Source organism: Raphanus sativus, chromosome 6 (genome assembly GCF_000801105.2).
Source record: "Raphanus sativus cultivar WK10039 chromosome 6, ASM80110v3, whole genome shotgun sequence".
Taxonomy (NCBI): Eukaryota; Viridiplantae; Streptophyta; class Magnoliopsida; order Brassicales; family Brassicaceae; genus Raphanus; species Raphanus sativus.
The window spans coordinates 20,658,072-20,671,826 of record NC_079516.1 but is presented as its reverse complement, the minus strand read 5'-3'; the positions used below and the strand labels follow the sequence as shown (position 1 = coordinate 20,671,826).

Here is a 13,755-nt window from a genome sequence, read left to right as displayed (position 1 = left end):
TTGGTTTTGCATGGTCAACCTTTCTAAAAGGTGCATTTAAGCATTGGCGAAATACAAATGTTTTGATCAATATCAACAAACATTTTATTTCTTATGGCAAATGATTTATATGTGGCAGACCTCTCCTAAACTTAATTTGAGGCGTCGACTCACAAAATTCATTTCCATCCATACAAATTGATCGCAAAAGATCAAAATGTTGTTTATAAATATGGTTTCACCATATTTTTGAAACTTTTAATCATTTTTTCTTTTCTCATGATCAAACACTTAATAATCAAATTAAGCTGTTCCAGAAAATCTGAAATCACAAAAATCAAAACGTTAATCACATTCTTGATAATTAAAGCAAAATAATTATCATTTACCAAGTCAAAGCAATATCACATTTTGACTAATATTAAAATGATTGTAACCGCTCGATCCATCAATTAATTATTTTGAAAATTAAGAGTAAGAGTAGCCAAACCATCCAAAAACGTTACCAATGACATTGGGAAGATGGTTTTCATTGTCACCATCGAAAGATGAAACCTGTTCTTATAAACCATAAAATATCAAATTCATTAGTCCAAAAAATATTAATTATTTTATTTTAATGAATCTAAACACACAAAATCTCAAATAATCTGAAACTTGTTTCAGAAAATCAGAAGAATTTGTTTTCCATCACCCTTTAATTCTCTTATTCCTGTTTTCATAACAAAGCACTTTACAACATAATCAGTTTTTGTTAGTAGGAAAATACAAATAAAAAATTTAAAGAATTAGGATTGAAGAATGATCATTTTTAAATAATCCTATAGATCTGATTCCGGCATCTTTTCTCGAGAATCAATCAACCTGTTCTTACAAAAAAAAATACTTTTTACAATAATCAGTCCGGTTAGTGCAAAGCAATAAACGGATATTTTGAGTTAAGACTGATAGAACCGTATTTTATAAACTACGGATAACTGAATATTGTAAAGAATAAAAATGATAAAAATTATATCAAAGAGTAAGAAAAGGATGATACAACTGCAGAGGCGAGATATTATCTCTTTCCTTAACTCAAATACGTCCCGTAGTGCGACGGTTCGATAACGTAATGAGTCTCAGGATACAACTGCAAACAATCTTCTGAATTTGCGTCACTCTATCAGAAGCCTGGCGAAATAGTTTAGTGTTGTACTCTCAGACATAAGAAATAAAAAATACTAACATGACTATCCAATATAGGAGAATGTGGTTTTTTCTTTTGCTATTAATGTGTGTATCTTTCTACATTGCCATGAGACTTTATATAGAAAATAATGTGAAGCACAAGTTTCATTTTTCAACATAAAATAAAACCTCCCATGGTGCACTAATGGAGTCTTTATTTCTTGTCATTATTATGTGAATTCATTTCACATTTTGACCAAGAAATTAAAGAGTAAAATTATTATTGTTTGACCAATTCAAACAAAATAATATACTTTAAAATGGATTTCTTTTTTATATTTTATCAATATAAAAAATCACATATATTTGGTTTACAAGATTAAGTTAATGAACATGAAGTCCAACTAACAAATCAAAACCCAAATCAAAATATCTAATACGTATATTTGTAACTCTATACAAGTTTCTCAAATCACAATAGTTCCAACAACCATACCGCTGCAGTTATATCAGTTATGCCCTTAATTATGGTCATAGAGTTATGATGGTAATCAAGATGATTGGAGGCGGATTCATTACATTCGGATCTTCAAAGCGAGTCCTATGATATTTTTTTATCAACCGATTCTTCATCTCATGTCACTTCGACCATTGTTCATCTACCAAACTGACAAGTGTGTTTCTAATGTTTTCTCATCTTCCATCTTATATGATCATTTGGTCCATATCCAGCGCTGGTTCAACTCATTAAGAGCTTTTGGGTAGATATTTTTTAAGACTCCAATATTTAATTATATTATAAAATATTATAAAAATGCAAAATCTGACTTTTTAAATAGTTACTAGCTAATGTTTTTAGTAAGTATATAATCTAATAGCATAAAATACCATATTATTTATAAAGCAAATAATCTAATTATTTATAATACTATATATAATAGAAACTCTATGAATTAATACTCGATAAATTAATAAACACGATAAAATAATATTTTTGGATCTAGAGTTGGATCTATCTAAAATATGAAAAGATAACAAAATAATGTTTTTAAAAAAGTCTATGCTAATATATTATCTTAAAATTATAAATTAATAATATATACAGTATAAAAAAATATAAACAAAACAATATTTTTTTTTCTATTCACAATAGAGTTCATCTCTATTTTTCTTAACACTTTAATATATTCTGATAATACTAATAAAATTATATCTAAACCACATTTAAATGCTACGACACATATTGTTTATACATCAAATAAATAATAAAAATAATATAAAATGAATTCAACATTTTACTCGATAAATTAATAAACACGATAAAATAATATCATGATATGTGGAATTCATACCCGACTTATATGGCCGTGCAAAAATATACTTTAACTTTCAAAAATTTCAAATAGATGTTTATTTTTTGGTGAAAGCATACACCAATCGCCATATAAGCTGTCATATCATCTAGTTTTTCTCACAAGGATGTTACGTGAGCTAATTTCTCTTATGATGATGCTATGTGTACAATTTTTTGAAAAAATGTAAATAGTCGTTTTATAAAATAGTCGTTTTATAAAATAACTTTTTAGAAGATGTAAAATTTTATTATTTAATTAAATTAACAAAAATTAATTAAATAACTAAATTTTAATCTTATATAAGAGTATATTCGTAAATGTTTTGATCATATCATAATATCATCCTTATAAGATTTATATACACATTGTAATGATTCAAATTTAATGATAATGTTGTAGTCGTGTTATGCTTGATTAATGGGTATGTTATTTACATTTAAAAAATTTTAGATTAACATATCATAAACTATTTAAATGTAAATACAACCATAACCATGATTAATAAAAAATAACTCAATTCCATCACTAGCATTAAATTTTGAATATTACAACACATATGTAACTCTTTATTGTCATCAAGATACAGAGACTCATGAAGACTAAGAAAACCAAAAGGTAGCTCTGCATCCATATTAACGACAAAAGAAGGTTGCTTCACAGCACTATGTGCAAGACTGTCCACTTTGAATTCATCGATCGAGGTATATGAATGAGCTCTGAGGTGTGGAAATTTCATTTCAAAATCTTGATATCTTCCGAGTAATTTGCAAATGCTGGCAATTCTTCTAGTTCCGACACCATCTTTACCAATTGAGAAGAATCTGTTGCAAATGTGACTTGAAATTGATGTAAATTTTTCATACATTTCATTGCCCAAATAAGTGCTTCCACTTTGTGAAAGGCTATCTCTAATGTTTCTTTCTCCCATCAATAACTCAAAACCTTCAAAGTGCTATAACAGCCTTGTCCTGAGAGATTTTCTTGATCTTTCCAAGATGCATCTGTGAAACACCATCTACCCAGTATAGAGGGTAAGGTTATGGCTTCAACTTGCCTAGTTTGAGTAACCCTTTGTATAATTGTAGGTTGTTCCTCCGCCCATAGTACTCATTCCGTCTCGATCAACTTAAGAGTGTCCATGAGATCAATGTTAATACTGCTAAATTATTTCTTCCCTTCCATATATACCATAAAATCCATGCAAATTGATGATCTTTCAACTGCAGAGAAACTCTCCAAAAGAGATGATTCATATTTGTAAGAAGTGATTGGGTTGGGAAAACATTTGGATTTGTTGGAATCTACGAAAGTGCCCAAACCTTGACTGCCGGGGGACATTAAAAAATATGTGATTTACTGATTCCTCTGGAACTCCACATCTAGTACCAACATGTATTACCTTGAATTACTCACTTATGTAAGTTCATCTGCTATACATTCAGATACTAATTGCAAGAGAAATTGCTTGATTTTCAGTGCACAACATACTTCCAGCAAAACGCTTTAAGAGCAGTAATTGTGGGTTCATATATATGTGGTACATTTTCTCTGTAAGGATATATTCATTCAATTTGATATCCCAATTTCACCGTATATTTCTCATTATTTGTAAAATGTAATCCATCTCTGCCAACTAGTTGCGGCCGACTCAATGGTATGCTTTCTATAATCTTCGCATCTTGGGATTTTACCAAAGCCTGAATTTCCTGCAGATTCCATATACGTGATGTTGCATTGATGAGAGAATCCACTGTAAGGTCGGGAAACATATATATTTCTTGTAAGAACGGTTTTTGATAGGATCAAAATATTTACGAATATATCTCTTATATAAGATTAAAATCTAATTATTTAATTAATTTTTGTTAATTTTACTAAATAATAAAAAATTATAAATTTTATATTCTCTAAAAAAATATTTGTATAAAATGAATATTTAGTTTTTTCAAAAACAAATACACATGTGGCATTTTCATCAACAAAATTAAATGATGTAGTATCAATGTCAGCAAAATTAGACGACCTAGTATCTACGTCACCAAGATTAGATAACATGGCAGTTAATTTGGCGACTCGTGTATGATTTCGTCAAAAAAAAATAAACATCAGGTATACTGTTTGAAATTTTCGAAGATTCATGTATATTTTTACATGGTCATATAAGTCATATAATTTGGGTATAAATTAAGTATAAATTGGTTGTGAAATGACCGTTTACCTCAAAATAAACCCATAATTAGCCTCCCGTATTCATATTCTAAATTACATTGTGACACTGATGATCGCTTTTAAGGGCAGACGCAGAACCACCGAGAATTCGAGACGGAAAGGATTTAAGTTTTTCTAAAAATGTACCTTAAGTCTATTACGATAAAACTGTTGTGGCTACACAAAGACACACACATATATATATGTTTTTACTTATAATAAAATTGTTGTGTCAAAATGGAATTCTTGTACTAATAGGATTCTCTTATAGTATAGAGTAATCATGGGATTTAGACCTGAACCGAAGTTTTATGTTTTAGGTTTAGAACTCGTTATGAATTTGGTCCAGTTTTGCAAGGTTTAATGAAAGTTAGTCTTTAATGAAAATTGGTTCCGTAATCAATTAAATTTTGTTTAAAAACAATAACTAAAAATAATTTTGAGCCAAAAGCAATCAAACTAACTGAAAGGTAAACCAAAATAAACTACTTTATTGATATGCTACCAAATCTAAACCCCAAAAAAAGAAACAAAAAAAATGTTTGTTTTATATAATAATTCAAAAACCAAAATTAACCGACAACTGAATGGAACATATTTTCAGTTCAATTAGGTGAGAATGTGGCTGAACCGAACTACCTAAACCAAAAATAGCCAACCAAAATAAAAAGATTGTTTAAACGGTGCAGTTTTGATATTTATACACAGGACTAGGCATAAAATATGTACCCCAAAATATGAACCGAATCCGAACAAAAAAGTCCGATCAGTATATGGTCCAAAATTTAAACAATATCCGGACTGATCTTCCAAAGTGTTACAAAACATATCAAAATCCGAAGTATTATTAATCAAACCCCCTCGAACATGTAACCCGAAAAGCCTAAAAAAATATCTGAAGAAACCGATCTGAATGTCCATTAATATACAATCTAACTATATGTAACATAAATATATACTTCAAATATTTAATATCATATTTATTTTGATACTATATCTAACAATAAGTATTTAAAATGAAATGAGTATCTTAAATACTCAATTATATATAAATAAGTGTATATTTCTTGTTTTCTCTTTTGAATTTTAGATTTTACTTCGGATATATCTAAACCGATCTAATATCACCCGAAAACGAACGAATATATGATTACTTTATGGGTTCTAGCCTTCTAGGGTGTAATATAAAATCGATTTGTAACATATGTTTTATATTCGTACCGACCTATATTTGCAAATTTACTAGAATGGAACCTAAAAATGTTATAAAATAGAATCAAAATCTGGATAACCTGATCTGAACATCAACGGATACAAGCCTATTTATAATGACTATATATGAAGGTTAATATGGGAAGAATTAATATTCACTTTTTCATGGTGATGATTTTTGATATTGGGTTTATTTGTAGCAAATTCTAAAGAAAACTCCAGTATATCAAATATAGATAATCATAGAAGTGGAGGAGATTGAAAAAAATGAAGTGAAGAAGCGTGTAGGAAGGATTAATGTGACAAATTATAAAGCATTAAGTCAAAAAGAAATAAATATATTTGTCTCCCTATGTATATGCACTCTTAGTAGCCTTATTTTCCTTTCTTCGCTCTACATCTTAGTCTAAGGACACAGTTACGATTTGACGGAACGCTGAAATTCAACTTTTTTGTTTTAGATGCAGTATAATTATGACTAGGTCTCGGCACGGATCGGATATCCAGGTTTTTTAAGGTATTTGTAATTTGCTATGAATGTTACGGATATCTAATTTTCTGATTTGCTTTGTTTCGGAAAAATATGAATATTCGGAAAAACGGGTATTCGAAAAATAAATAGATATTTGCGGATATTTGCAAACATTTACAGATATCCCATTTTTTTGGTTAATACAAATAATCTTAAAAATTTGATACAAATTTGTTTTGTCAAATATTTTTTTACATGATATAAAATATGAAAAAAAGTAAAAGAAGTAGTGAATCTTTTTTTCTGTAAATTTTAAAATTTAGTAAACAATTATAATAACACAAAACTTAAGAAAAAAGTTATAATTGTCATAAGTGTTTTCTTTTCCTTTTATGTAATACTTTTATATAAGTAATAATATGAATAAGATTTGTCAAATTATATGTTAGAATAATAATTATATAATTTTATTCATTTAAAACTTTAAATATAATCAAAATATACATGTATTTATATATTGACGGATCGGATCGGATATTTGCTTCCCAGAATTTTAATATTTGTGATTTGATTCGATTTTAAAGGATATTGAATTTTAGTATTTGCTTTTCTTCGAAAGCCTACGGATACCCGGAATTTTCGGATCGAATAGGAATGAATAATGAATCAAATCAAATTTAACGGATAAAATGTCCAACCCTAATTACGACTAAAATATATCCGAGACAGAGATGGAGCTACTGCACGCGTACTAGTTCCATCTGAATGTTAAGTAATCGAGTACTCCCTCTATATGTGGGTTTTCAAAAAATTTCACAAAAATTAAGAAAATAAAATATTTTATATAATTTATTTTAGTTATACAAAACTAGCATTAAATAAATTTAGCTCAACCAATAGAAAAAAATATACAGTATTTTATAATTAGTCACAAATTTTAAATGACACTAAATTTTGTCTAGAAAAATGAAAACATCATTAATTTTAAAAAACCACTTTATATTAATACAGAGAGGGAGTATAACATTTTAATGTTAGAAAATTAAGCTTAGTAACCAAAAACACAAATTCATTAACTACTTAAAATCATTCCATCTCTCTTATTTGGTACAACTCTAGAATGGATCTCTCCCTGAATCACTTGAAGGGGCGTAGATGGATGATAGAACATGAATATGGTCTTCTCCTCAGAGCTATGGGATGCTCTAAAGATTTTTTCTGCTCCAAAGACACATGATCACCCTGCTTAGTGTCTAGGATGGATCACAGAGAATCAAAGACTCGATTTGTATCAAGGCTTGTGGATTGATGTGGGACACAAGAGGAATGGCTCGACTCCTGATACTCCAAAGCTTCTGGTCTGAATATTACACATCAAATCAGAGAACCCAAACTGAATATTACACACCAACAGAATTGAAAGAAAATTTAAAACAAAGAAGATGAAATTTGTCGATTGATTGATTGAATGCCAAAAAATGTGGCTACATATGTTAAGCAGGAAATAGAAAACGTAATCTTAAACCAGAATGTTTACTAAAATCCTAATCCTAATCCAATTTAAAATTGGTTTATTGGTTTAATCATACAGTAGATTGTACTTGGTTTAAATTAAAAACATTACGATTAAATAAACAAAAAGAGATTGAATCAATGGTTTAATTCCCTTGCCTTCTTGGTTATCTATTCTTCTCTTTTCCACGCCAAAAGCCAAGTGTAGAATAGCTTGTCTCTGCGCTTTGGCCATTGATCTTGTGAGTGGTCCAGTTGAGAAGCTAATGCATCCTCCATCAAGCTAGCACGCCCATCTGATTGTTGAAGCTAGAACTTATCCTTCTCTCTATCCAATACTTCATAGACAATTCCAATGAGACCTTGAAACTGCCCATTCAGCCAAGTTTCGTGTTAGTTGAACCTGATCAAGATCGCACCATTACTTTATCTTCTTATTTTTTTCTATCCTCTCTATAAATCTAGTTTCAGTATTTTTTTTGTTATTTGGCAAATAAACCTTTTAATATTAGTGGTTCTGTTTATTTAGAGAGAAGTGAGCTCTACATAACGAGTTCCACCTTTTCTTGCCAGAAGGACGAGACTAGGTGTAAAAACAGATTCATGGCTAGTCTATGTATCCGTATGCAAATATCTTAGATCGCAAGTATGTTAGTGCATAAAGAAAGGACACATAGAAATTTGTTAACGAGGTTCGTTTCCTACATCCCCGGGACCAAGTCCAGAACCCATTCACTAGAAAAGATAGCAACTACAATTGCAATATGGTATCAGCACACACCCGTGCCGACCACTCTTATCTAGAATTACAATGATGAGAGCAACTACTACTCCTTGTCTTCTTGACGAGTATAGTTCTCTATAACAAAACTACCAGATCTCTCAACTGGTAGGACGACGTCACACACATCCATGTGCATCTTCAATAAACCCTAGACACGTGACTGCTCCTCTCACCGTCTTCGTCTCTTTATACTCCAACGAGTAAACCCTAATCTTCTCAAGCCCACTAATCTCATCTTATTAGTTAGGCTTTTTGTTGTAACTAAGTCCACATAGATCTTCTAATGTCTTGAAGCCCACGTGACTCTTTCCTTTAATAGTCATCCATTGCATATGGAAATATCCCACATCATCGCATCTTGATATTTCCTTTTTCTTCTCCGAAGCCTGTGTCACACACCACTCTCCATGTGTAAGACAGGTGCACGAACCAAAGCTTCACCGCTGCAGCAACTTTGTTTTCCACGTTCAGCACCTTCTAGACATCGTCTTGTCACAGCTACTCATGTTGCGTCTCACAGCTTCATACAAACTCAGTCAACATAACTCAACAATCTCTCCCTTGTTGTTTGAGTTTAAGGATCCATGGGAACAGCTTCTCGTTACATCAAGCATGATGCTCAAAAGATCAATCTTCTTCATTCTCTCCCTTTTTATTTGAATGTGTCAACTCAAGCTCATCCATCAGTAATCACATAGCAATAGCTCTCCCTGCATCATTACATTCTCTCCCTACTTGAATGCACATTCATATAAAACAACTCATCTGAAACTGCTCTCACACTGCAATTTTGAAGGTATAGAACTATTCCCAGTCCAGGTTGAAGCGCCTCAAATAAAACACAAACTAACCATTGGAATCACAATCCCACCGTTGAATTGCAAGACAGTAGTACAATGAAGATTGTCACCAAGTTTCAGCTCAATCAGACTACTTTTGAATCTCAACCCGTTGCCTTGAAACACCCATCTCAGAACATATTTCATATTCATTGCGCAGAAACTTTCGGAGCTCGAGACTGACCATACGTCGAAGCAGACACCTTCCAAAGATGTCTTAGTTGCATTCTTGACTAAACCAAAATCTGACCAGACATGCTCTCTGCTGTTCTCTCAAGTCTTCCTTCTCACTAGCCACAAATCCAGGATCATACCCGAAATAAGACGAATCTCTACGAGAACCGGCTCTGATACCAATTGTAAGAACAGATTCATGGCTAGTCTATGTATCCGTATGCAAATATCCGAAGATGTTGGAGATTTCCGATGGATCCTCAAACTCAGTCAACATAACTCAACAATCTCTCCCTTGTTGTTTGAGTTTAAAGATCCATGGGAAATCTCCAACAGCTTCTCGTTACATCAAGCATGATGCTCAAAAGATCAATCTTCTTCATTAGGTTCTGCAGCTAATAAGTATTTTGGGTTTTCTCCGATAAATACAATACTCCTAATTCCAGAAATAATAGAAACTTATAAAGTTTTTTTAAACAACTTTCCAAATTGTTTCTTGAGCAATTTTTTTTTTTTTGAATTGAGCAAATTTCTTATATTTCTCTTTACAAATGAATTACCAAAAAAACGTGTACCATAAAATCATGACTTTAAGTTTCGTGTTAGTTGAACCAAAAAAGAGTTTCGTGTTAAAATAATATGTGTAATCCATATTCGAATATATTATAGACATAAAGTTCATAATCTATTGGTACTAAAAACAAGTAGACCATTAATTAGACGGTGGGTACCAGTAGGTTCGTCTTGAATCATAACAGAAAAATATAATTTTGAAGTAATAGATGAAATTTGTAGTTGTTGTTTTTGGGGAAGACGTCCTATTTCCCCACCATAAATGTACATAAAGTTTCGACCTCGTCCCAATTGCACACCACCAAAGTATAATAACCTATTTCCACATAGGAGAAAAGTTCGAAACTCGGTTCCCCATAGACCAAGATTTGGCTTGGTTTTAATGGTTTATTACAGAACCGATAGTAAACCAGTTATATTGGTATACCTCGAACCAGATAAAGATCCGACTATGGTTTAACTTAAACCCGACCCGAAACCCCTTTAAAATCCCCAAAATCGAGTTCATGCCCTAAGAACCCTAAAATCTAAAAAAAATCAGAGAGAAATTTCATTTCCCAGACCCAGAAAGTATGAGTCATGAATCTGGAAACTCGAGTGAAGTCTCTAGCGCACGAGCAAGAGGTCGTATTGTTGGTGTTCCAAAGAGATGTTGGTGTGGAGAATTAGTTATCCCCTTGATGTCAAATTCGAAGGCAAATCCTTACAGGAGATACTTTTGTTGTGCTTTTGCGGCAGAGAAAAGGGTTATTTAGTTTATATAAATGTGATTCTTCAAAATGTGTGGGTGAATCAATTTTTTTTTTGTAGCTGAGTAATGATAATCACAGTTACAAATGGGTTGATGAGGCGTTGTTGGATAAAGTTGAATCATTGTCGTTTAGGATAGGGAGACTTGAGCAGAGCATGGTTGATGGTCGTGTGGAAGAAGAGAGGTATGCCCAAGAAGAGAAGAGAAAGTTTGAAGAGCTTGGATTGAAGTTAGAGACCGAGATTGCTGCAAGAATGGAAGATGTTGTGAATGAAGCCAAAGGCAAGGTCAAGAAGGCGCTGGTGCTTGTTGTTTTAGGATGTTTGGCTATGGTTGTGTTGGCTAAGGTAGTATAATTTGTCTCAGTTTGTTATGTTTAAGAAGATGATGATTGTATTATTAAGATGATGACAATGGTGGTACCTTTATTTTGAGATGTTTATGTTGTTTCTGTTGTTTAAAATGATAATGTTTCTGCTGTTAAAATTGTGAGAATCAAGATTTTATAAAGCATACCTTGAACACACTAAAATAGAGTCTAAATCCATTAAACTAGTTCAAATAGCCGACAAACAAGGTCATGGAACGTGCAAAAGGAATCTAAAGCCGAGAAACAAGGTCCTAGAACCTCAAAAAGCACCATAAAACCGAGTAAAAAACACCTAAAACACCACAAAAACAGACCACTTCTTCACATCCATCTTTTCTTCTTTGCATATTCACTTCTTAGGCTGAGTGTCTTGAGTGCATCTACCTTGGGAGGCTTCAGGCTGAGAAGATTCACCACTCACAAAAGGCTGAAACGCATCACATAAATTCAAAAATCTTCATTTCAATCCAACACCAAAACCGAGAGAGCAATGAAACACAAACCTGTTTCGGATTCTTCTTATGGAACCTGGAGTTATGATTAGCAACACCACATACCCCACAGTGCATTGTCCGCTTCAAGAACTTCTCTTTTTTTTTATGGTGATTCATTGACTCCTCTCTTCCTCTTTTTATCCGTTTTAGTCACCTTCTTACAGCCTGGTTGATATGGGATCACATGTTCAATGATAGATGGTTCTGGTCCTACGGGCCAAAACTTTGCTCCACGCAATGGTACAATCCCTTCAGCATACGTACGCCTCCATATAGGTGTCTTGAACCAGTGAACCACATAGTCTTGAGCCTCTAGACCTTTGCTCAACATAACTCCATAGGCATGCTCACAAGAGATCCCTGTAATCTCCCATCTCCTGCAACTACAAGTTCTACTTGCCAAGCTCACCCTATGTGCACAGCCGTTACTAGTAGTGGATTCATACGTTTGGTTGGTGGAAGGTCTAACCATCGATTCTGAGGCTTTCTTATGCAAACTCTCGAGCATCTCAATGACATACGGTGTGCAAAGCCCTTCGTGACTGCTGCAAATGACATCCCTTTTCGCTATACGAACCATCGCCAAGCGAGCTATTGTCTCTAACATAGGTACAAAGGGCTTGTCTCGGGCTTTACCTATAGAGTTGTTGAAAGATTCGGTTGAATTGTTCTCCACGTCTTCACAATAAGGTCCAAGCTTGTAGAACGCCCTGCACCACTTCTCTGGCTTTGACTTCATCACGTCGTCATAAACATCTTGATCGTACATCTCAATGTCTCTGAGGTTTGCTCTGTAATCAGCCTCATTGTAGCTCCAAGCAAGGTTCCAAATCTTTAGCTTCATATCAGGTTTCTTCCCATGGTTCTTCTTCAAGTTACCATAGATGTGCCTAACACACATCCTATGCTCAATTTGTGGCAGTGCTCTCTTCACAGCAGCAATCAATCCCTTCTGACGATCTGAAACCATAACATAACCCTCTCCTTCTTCGAGTCCTAGATCAACCTTGATCTTTTCACAAACCACAACCAATTGTATGTGTTCTCAACTGATACCACAGCCCATGCAATAGGATAAATCGCGTTATCGGCATCGCGACCCAAAGCCACTAGCAGCTGCCCTTTCATCCTAGACTTCAAGAAACATCCATCTACTCCAATCAGTGGCATGCACGTTTCTTTCCAGCTTCTCCTCAGAATGTCAAAACAGACATAAAATCTCTTGAAAACCTCAATCCCATCATCATTTTCCACACAGTCAAGCTCAACAGAAGAATTTTCATTCGAGCTTCTTATCTCTGCGCAATAATCCCTGAGGCGTCCAAACTGCTTATCATACTCTCTTTCAATCCATCTGAGCGCTTTGGTCCAAACATGTTGGCATTGCGGCCTACTAACATTGATCTTCCATTTCTCCATAACAAGCTCCTCAATCTTCATGGGCATGAAATAATCTGGTTCTTCTTTGATCTTGTCTACAAACAAGCGAGCTATTTGTGGGACTTTAAGCATCTCACAGTTACCCGTAGGAACACAAGTATGATCTTTCTTCATGATTTTCACCTGCCATTTGTTGGGATACTTTGCTGAAACCGAGCAGTAGACGCGCCAAGAGCAACCTTTGCCTTCACATAAAAATCCAATCTTTGCCTTGTCATATCGATTCTGCTTGATGTTCCTACCAGTTTTCAGAGCATGGTCGAGCACTGCTTCCTTAAACGCAATTCCATTGATGAACACCTGCAAAACAGAGACACATAGAGACAAAGAGAGTTCAGTAACGAGAGAGAGAGACAGAGACAGAGAGAGACATAGACAAAGAGAGTTCAATAACGAGAGAGAGAGAGAGAGAGAGAGAGAGAGAG

At 33.3% G+C, this 13,755-nt stretch overlaps 2 protein-coding genes across 2 annotated transcripts in view; one reads left to right on the top strand and one right to left on the bottom strand.

The window, feature by feature from the left end:
- Positions 1-10,847: 10,847 nt before the first annotated feature.
- On the top strand, positions 10,848-11,382 carry LOC108811390 (uncharacterized protein At4g04775-like). The gene is made up of 2 exons (XM_018583444.1): positions 10,848-11,021; positions 11,086-11,382. The coding sequence occupies exons 1-2, from the start codon at positions 10,848-10,850 to the stop codon at positions 11,380-11,382; spliced, it is 471 nt and encodes a 156-aa protein (XP_018438946.1).
- A 611-nt stretch (positions 11,383-11,993) lies between these two features.
- The window catches only part of LOC108808082 (uncharacterized), a 2,496-nt gene continuing 734 nt past the window's right edge, over positions 11,994-13,755 (bottom strand). Inside the window, exons 2-3 of the mRNA XM_018580281.1 lie at positions 12,947-13,630; positions 11,994-12,902 (exon numbers count right to left, since the gene is read on the bottom strand). Coding sequence (XP_018435783.1) covers positions 11,994-12,902; positions 12,947-13,630 — 1,593 coding nt within the window. The remainder of the gene's footprint in view (positions 12,903-12,946; positions 13,631-13,755) is intronic.

What these genes read in the sequence shown, in the direction of transcription:
- LOC108811390 (XM_018583444.1), top strand. Translation starts at nt 10,848, where the DNA reads ATGAGTCATGAATCTGGAAACTCGAGTGAAGTCTCTAGCGCACGAGCA. An exon ending in CTTTTGCGGCAGAGAAAAGG is followed by an intron (nt 11,022 to 11,085) that starts GTTATTTAGTTT and finishes TTTTTTTTGTAG; the next exon opens with CTGAGTAATGATAATCACAG.